This window comes from Gavialis gangeticus, unplaced genomic scaffold (genome assembly GCF_001723915.1).
Source record: "Gavialis gangeticus isolate Ggan-Ray unplaced genomic scaffold, GavGan_comp1, whole genome shotgun sequence".
In the NCBI taxonomy this organism is placed as follows: domain Eukaryota; kingdom Metazoa; phylum Chordata; order Crocodylia; family Gavialidae; genus Gavialis; species Gavialis gangeticus.
This window is the reverse complement of record NW_017729025.1, coordinates 133,731,321-133,739,360: the sequence shown is the minus strand read 5'-3', so window position 1 is coordinate 133,739,360 and position 8,040 is coordinate 133,731,321. Positions and strand designations below refer to the sequence as shown.

Genomic DNA, 8,040 nt, shown 5'->3' with positions numbered 1-8,040 from the left:
CTCATCCAGGAACGCGGGGTGGGGGGGAGGGGCGGTGGATCCCTGCTGATGCATGCCTCGGGAGGCATGTGGCCCCTAGATCTGTGCACGGGCAGAGGACGGCTGCCCCCTGTGGACTGGGGCTCTGCACCTTGCTGTCTTTGCCCCAGGAACTGCACGATGCCATGTTGTGCCTCCCACTGCTGGAGAGGCAGGGGATGCATGGTGCAGCCATCATGTAGCTCCCAGGGCAAAGGCAGCAAGGTGCAGAGCCCCAGCTCACAGTGGGCAGCCCACCTCTGCCCTGTGCATAAATCCAGGGGGCACGTGCCCTCCATGCCTCCTACAGGGGTGTGTGCAGTGGTGGGGAGCCATGCCCCCCCTGTGCTCCTGGATGAGCCTCCCACAGCTCTGCCCTATGACCTGCCCAAGCCCCAGGACCCCACTCACCCCAGCCAGCACCTGCCCTCCTGCCCCATTCCCTCCCTCACCATGGGGCCTTGATCTGTGCCCCCATCCCTCCCCTCCCACCCCTTCCTCTCCACAGACTTACCTGCTAGGTGCTTCTCTACAAGCCACCGGGCTGCATTCCTGGCTGTGTGCATGCTGTGGCTGCTCATGTCTGTGTGTATGTGTCCCCCCCGCTCCTGCCTTCTTGCTGCAGCAGCCCAGAGCCTGTGCCCGAGCTGACTTGTAGTCTTCTGCATTGCCACCGCTGCCCCACTGGGTGACCCAGAGGTAGCAGTGGTGACAGTGGAGCAGAGCCCGGGTGCCAGCTCCAAAACCATGTATGCAATTAATGCATTAAAATATTTAACGCAAGAACCAATTAATGTGTTAATTGCGCATGTTAATGGTGATTAATTTACAGCCCTCGTTACAACCGTTTTCTAGTCCATAAAGATCTTTTGGTATTTTACAGTTTAATCCCAGTAGTGCCATTTGTCACTTGTTTTCAGAAATATGACTACTTCTGACTTCACGCACAGAGTCCCTCTTTATCATATATTAAATGCTATATTTTTAAAACAATTCCATATTTTAAAAACAAATTATTTAAATAAGTTGGTGACTTTTTTTAATCTAACAAGGTTAATGTATTCATTATTTTAAGCTAACCTATAAAATTAACTGAACTAATCAAACTAAAGTTTTGCCAATAAAAATACAGTTGGAAAGAAACACCTCATAGTACTTCATTATGTAACTTAATTTTATGTGAATTGTTTTCTCTGCTAAGTATTTGGGAAAAGATTTCTGCAGGTATTTTATCTGTAGTTTGTGTAGTACCACAAGTCTAAATTTATTTATTTTTTTTACTTTACTGTATTCAGGCCGGTAAACTCTCTGTACTTTGCACTTGCAAACAAAAATGTTGTTAATAGAGACAAGTTTAAAGCAATAATTTAGACACAAACCATCCCATGCTGAAATCTTGCACATTAAGGCAGTGGGAATTTTGCCACTAGCTTCAAGTGCTTTCACCCCCAGACTTTGGCATAAACATAGCATAAGGACCAAATTTCATCACTATTATTTTCATCGAGTAAAACATTATTCTGCAGTAAGTATATGGAATTTATAGAGTATATGGCACCATTTATAAAGTAGTATGCATTGTGAGCAGAGGCAGTTTTTGTTTAAATGTCTAACCAAATACTATCATATTTCAACTGAATGTTTTGAATGACATCCGCTGATGAAATTTCTTAATCTATTTTACATTTTGTAGGTCTGACAACTAGACAGTATTATGCATGCAACCATTTTCAAGCAGGCCCTCTCTAGCCTTGTAAACAAAGTTAGATTTTTCAGCTTTTATTACTATAGATTTGAGGGGTGAGGATATAGGTGCATTTAACTTGGTCTATTCCTGTATGCATTCTTAAGATAATAATTCACTCTACCACATCCTCAATACTTCCTAGGTATACACGATATTCACTGTGTACAGTGGATTGGGTAAGGACGTGCAGGGTATACAGTCATTCTAATTTCCCCAGGCCATATCCTTAGCTGGTGCCAAATTAGTTGAAGTCAAAGGACTTTGTCAAGCCAGTGGAGGACCTCTCTCTCTCTCTTTACAATTTACTTGCACGAGTCACTTTTTGTTTCATGTAAACACCTATAGTTAAAATACATATACTGAAGTATTTCTTACCAACGGACGTCAATGAGCTAACTGAACTCTTAGTGTGTCGATTAGAATGTCTTAGATGAGGACTATGAGGTCTGGGGGAAAACATCAAAATAAAACATGGCAGTAAGCAACAAGGAAAAATTGAAATGTAATGATCATATACATCTATTAATATTAACATAATCTCCATATAGGTTTTTATAACATTGTATGCTTTTTAATCTACTGGCATGTCCTCTGGAAAGCACAATATGGAAATAAATAACTCCCTGAAAATATCACAGTTCGATATTTAATTAACTATTGCCTCAAATAACAAAATGAAGATAGGCTCAAGATGATAGACTGATGAGGTCTGTATTGATTTTCTCATAAGACTGGATATAAAATTATGGACAAGAGAATTATATAAATTTTTAATGTTTTCTAATATCTGGGGTGAAACAGGTAAAAGCTCTCTCTCCACAACTTGAAAATTTCAAGTCAACTTTATTTAAAAACATTTTAAGTACCAGTCTCCTTTCACTAAGGGCCAATCCAATTGAAATCAATAGAAAAACTCCCTTTAAGTTCAATGGGAGATGGGCTGGAGCCTAACATAAATGTGTTTATTTGCTGCATTTACTCTGCAAACTATGTTTATTTTGCTGCAACACACAAGAGAAAAAAAAAATCACAGAAACAGTGTATAGTAAAAATCATTCTAACCAATGGAAGTTTTGACTTTCATAAATAAACTGACACACAAACCTACTATGATCTTTTGATTTTTCTACAAAAATGTGCCCCTTTTAGTTCAGTAGCATGATCTAAAACTGATGCAAATGTGACACATTGCAGAAAATATTTGTCTATATTAATATAATAGTAAGTCTTTTCTAAACTAAGTTTTTATGATTAAAAGTAGCATTTCTGAACATCCCCACATTATTTGTCAACCTGCCAGAAAATGATATCACTGGCAACAGGGGGATCCTTCAGGATCAAATTTAAAGACATTCCTACTCAGAAAACCATCTCTGAACCCTCTTTAGGAAGCTTGGATCCAAGTCTAATCTAAATAGGGCAATTCATCATGATGTTGAATTGAAACAGGTCTTGCACACTGGAGAAGTCCAAATCCAGAACTAAATGTTGGAAGCCTGTCTCAGTTAAACTCTATAAAACAGCTTGCACTGTATTTTAATAATACTTTTCTGATTATTTTTCCTCAATTTTGTTCTAACACACAGATCAGAGGTTTCAATACGTAACTGGCAGACAAGGTTCTTTGGGTAAATGTAATATCTTTTATTAGACCAACTAAATAGTTGGAAAAATTGTTCTTTGCAAGCTTTCAGGTACAGACACCCTTCTTCAGCAAAAGGGAGACTTTGTTGCTTCTTTGTGTGCTCGCAACTAAAATTTGTACTTGATTGCTTCCACATCCATTGCTGAAAAACATTACACCACCTGTCCTGCTTGGCATGTTCCTTTTAGAACACCGCTCTAAATCACATTTAATTTATTGGAGCTCACAAGAAAAAAAAAATCACTGTCTTTGCTTGAAAACAGATGTGGTGTTAGGCTATGGTGTTCCAAACTAAACAAGAAAGGTCCCCACGCTAGAAAATCCAAAATACACCCTTGAGGTAATGCAACAAAGTCTGGACACCAAAGAATTTAAAATGGAAAGGACCAGTTTAAGCAAACCATTTGTAAGAGAGATGCAGGATTTATTTGTCATGGAATTTCCAAGGATCTGTTATATTAAAAATGCTTTTTAAGTTTTAGTAACTTTTCAGATCTTTTATTTTAATTCATATGCCTTCAATTTAATGTATGAATGCATAATTGAAAATTCTTCATGATTTCTTTGGCATATATATTTGATAACTTATATTTTCCAGATTTAATCTAACTTCCAATTTTGTTCATATTATCTTCTTTCGTACTGAGCAAATTATTAAAGTTTGTGTCCGACTTTGAGGGTAGTCAAGTATTGGAACAGGCAGATGCTTGGCTGGGATACAACAATGTAGTGTCCGTGGGTGTCTACACGTGACCAGCAACTACTTCATCACTGTGGCGCACTCCCCTGTTATAGCACGCTGCTATGGCAAAGTAGCTGCTAAAAATAACCATGAGCCATGCGTATGGTGCAATATGAGTGGTTACTGCACCATACTGAAGCACAGTGTTGCAGTGCACTGAAGTGCCTGCTCCTAGAGAAGGACAGGTGTTGGTTGCTGGGGCAACCACAAGGGTCAGCTGACCAGGAGGGGGCAGGGCCTGGCCTGCATAAACAACTTAGGCTGAGGCCAAGCAGGCAGTTCCCCTCTGGCAGTTGCAGAAGATGGAGCTCTGTGGGAGCAGGCCTAGTTGAGGAGCCTGGTGGCCTGAGCAGCTCATGGGTGAGGATACCAGGCAGAGGAGCCCTGGCAAGGATGGAAATAATGATGACCCAGAGGGCTTAGGGTTTACATTTTAAGCCAGGAGGCTAGAGTTTGAGTTGGGGCCGATTGGCTGATGGTTTTGTTTGTTGTTACCCCGGAGGACCAGGTGAGACTGTAAGGGTTGGAGGAGGCCTCATAGGGACTCCCCAGTAGTGTGGGGGGGGGTTCCTGGTGCCAGAGAAGGGCACAGTAGTTAGGAGGTGCACTGACCCCAACCCTGACAAGGGGGTCCAGTGCAGTAAGGGCCAGGTAAGGCTGAGGCCGCCTGAGTCCAATTGAGCAAAGCCCCAGTGGGGCGTAGGACCTGGAAAGGGGGGTCTGAGCCCCAGTGGGATGCATAGACCTGAGAAGGGGGTCTGGAGGCCAGGCACGGCTAAGGCCACCTGAGCCTCAATTGCGGGGATCACAAGGGAAGGCCCCAGTGGGGGCGTGAGCGCAAGCAGAGCCCCGGGGAGGTGAGAGTATCACGTTGAGCCCCAGAGAGGGTGAGAGTATCGCGTTGAGCCCCAGGAGGGCGTATAGGAATAAGAAGCCCCAGAGAGGGCACACTAGTCAGGTGCCAGAGAGGGCACAGCCATTGGGATCTAGGGCCAGGTGAGGCTGAGGCCGCCTGAGCCAGACAGAAAGCATAGACCTGAGAAGGGGGTCTGGGGGCCAGGCACGGCTAAGGCCACCTGAGCCCCAATCATGAGGAGCACCAGTGTGGGCACTAGCAGGGAGCCCGGAGGGTGCTGGCGTGAGAAGCCCCGGAGAGGGCGAGCGCATTGAGGGAAGCCCCGGAGAGGGCGAGCGCATTGAGGGAAGTAGAAGATAAGCCCAGAGGGCGTCCGTGAGGGCGCGGGCACTAATAACTGACTCAACAATGTCCGGTACATCTGAAAGGCTTGGGGCGTGGTATTAGGGGTGGTAGGAGCCACGCATAGCCCATAGGGCTGGGTGCACCAAAATCTATCCACATAGAACAGGGGCCAGGAAAAGTAAGAGCACCGTGTCCAAGGGGACAGATAAAGGCAGCCTCCCTTAGAATACTTGAACCATCAAAGACGTGGCGGGCGAGAACGAGGGTGCTTGATTGCCAACTTGGCACGGTAGGGGGCGCCAGGAGAGATCATGGCCGCTCCTGGGTCCCCGCCCTGTGACACACAGCACAGTAACAACATTGCCATAGGGCAATGTGTAGATGCGCCCATATTGAGCAAGGATATTAGTTTCCAACACACTCCATCCTAAACCTACTGGCCAAAGCAACCTTTGCTCATGAGGCCACACTGCAATTATTTGCATAAGGTAAGACTGCTCTCAAGAGAAGTCACAGAATTGAACCCAAATTATGCAAAACATCCAGTTTTAATATCTTTTAAAATATAATTTTGTGTTCAAATTTAAATTTTTTTATTCTTAAAGAATTACTCAAATGTACTCAATCTTGTTGCCTTTATTCAGGTCAAATTTTAACCAAATTTCATGAGATTATTTTCTCAATTGGGTCTACGCATTAAAAAAAAAACCCTTTTGATACTAATTACTCTCTCTCCACGCTACCCACTCCTGATGTGAAAAGGGCACATGCAAAAATAACTTAGGTTACAGATTAAAAAACAAAAGGCCAATTACTTTAAAATAATACTTTAAAATAATATACTACAAAGATTGGTAACACATTATATAGTACCTGTTAACCAGATTTTTATCAATTTCTACCTCTGAAGTAACAGCATTCTCTGGAAGGACAATAGAAGGTCTACTGCATGTTGTGCCTTCAACAGTAGCATCCTGAATGGTTTATGACAAACATAAAAATGTAGTTAAACAAAAATTCAAAACACTAAAAACTGATACCATATATGGAATATTAAAAGTACTTCTGTATTAAGTTATGAACCGACAGTAGATATAGTCCAAATGTGGGGGCTAATTCTTCTGTGATATAATAGGCTATAAATCTGATCCCTAACTTTAGGTATTTAAAAGAAATAACTACACAGTGACATCCTTGTTTTTACATAAGAGGCTTGATGTTGGTAGCATTTGCACAGGTTACATTCAATTATAATCTAGCTTCTATAGAGACTATGATCAGACCCACAGAAATGACATTTCTAGTAACCAGATTTTTCTATGAAGAACTTCTACAAAATTAATAAAAGCTACATATATGTAACAAGGTGGGGGAGGGGGAACAGATAATTTAAAATAACACTAATATTATCTATGACACTCCAACTAACAAGAGTTTGTGTCCAACTTCTGATGTACAATATTAAGTAAGTATGTTAGAATATAACAACTATTACATATATTACAGTGTTTGCTTCTATTTTTAGAGATGCCTTTTAATGTAGTATCTAGGTTTTATAAAAACGCAGTATTCTAAAATACAATGCAATTAAAAAATATATATCTATACAGGATAAGCACTGAAGATCAAATAATTTTTAAAGTCTTATACAAGGCATAAGAGAGATGTGAGCTCACTGGGTGTGGATTTTAATAACAACATCCGATATTTAAGTGTGCAAACTAGCATTTGCGCATAAAAATGAAACAGTTTCTGAATACACCATGAATTGCCCCTTCAAAAGTGAGTGCACAAAAAAAATTAAAACAAACAAAAACAAAAAAAATCACAGAAAATGGTCATTTTCCTGATGACAACAATCTGATGTTGGCTTTTAGCTATACAAAAATTCTGCATTAGGGGAAAAAAAATCCTTGTCAGACTTGCAGAGAATTACATCCAGGAGGAGCATGTCATAATACAATTTGTATGATCAACTGCCAATAATCAGAAGCCTACTGACAATTTTCAAGAAAAATCTTTAGATTTAAGGCTGTCCAAATCTATTAAAGAAAGAAGACTAAGGATATTTCTGGATATGGAATATGTATTACAATAAATGGAAATGTATAATTTCTCTTCAGCAGACATATATACACACACACACACACACACCAATTTTACACCATATTTTTGGTCTGTGTATTAACAATTAACAATAAATTAGATTGAAGCTTGATAGCCTATTAATATAGAAAGTGAAAATTCATGACACAATGCTAAGCAGTTTCTGTTTGTCTTTAATTTGAAAATGCTTCTTTGCATATTACAGATAATGGCACTGCACTTGTGAGAAGGACTTAGAAAAGATACCTCAGATACTAGGACTAGGGGTGTCAAAACTCCCAGCTCACTTGGTACATGAATCTAGCCCTATAGCAGATTCAAATCCTGTAGGAAAAAAGTTTTTACTTCTAAAAAAATGTAAATAGGATAATTCAATTTGTAAGCAACCCCAGAGAGCAACAGCAGAAACAGCACAAATCTTAAAAGTGTCCTTCATCTTTCTAACTGTGTGATGCTGAATACACATTCACTTCACTGTATAATGCAGTAGTCTCCAACCTGTTTGGGTAGATCACTTTTTGAATTAAAAAGCAACCCAAGATCACCACCATCCCCCCCCCCCCTCCCTGCAGGCCAGTCTG

The 8,040-nt window shown here is 41.0% G+C and overlaps 1 protein-coding gene across 2 annotated transcripts in view; it reads right to left on the bottom strand.

The window, feature by feature from the left end:
• The window catches only part of MRVI1 (murine retrovirus integration site 1 homolog), a 289,447-nt gene that overhangs the window by 69,453 nt on the left and 211,954 nt on the right, over positions 1-8,040 (bottom strand). For both annotated transcript variants that reach the window (XM_019519582.1, XM_019519583.1), the window contains 2 exons: positions 6,227-6,327; positions 2,141-2,211 (listed from right to left, as the gene is read on the bottom strand). In XM_019519582.1, coding sequence (XP_019375127.1) covers positions 2,141-2,211; positions 6,227-6,327 — 172 coding nt within the window. The remainder of the gene's footprint in view (positions 1-2,140; positions 2,212-6,226; positions 6,328-8,040) is intronic.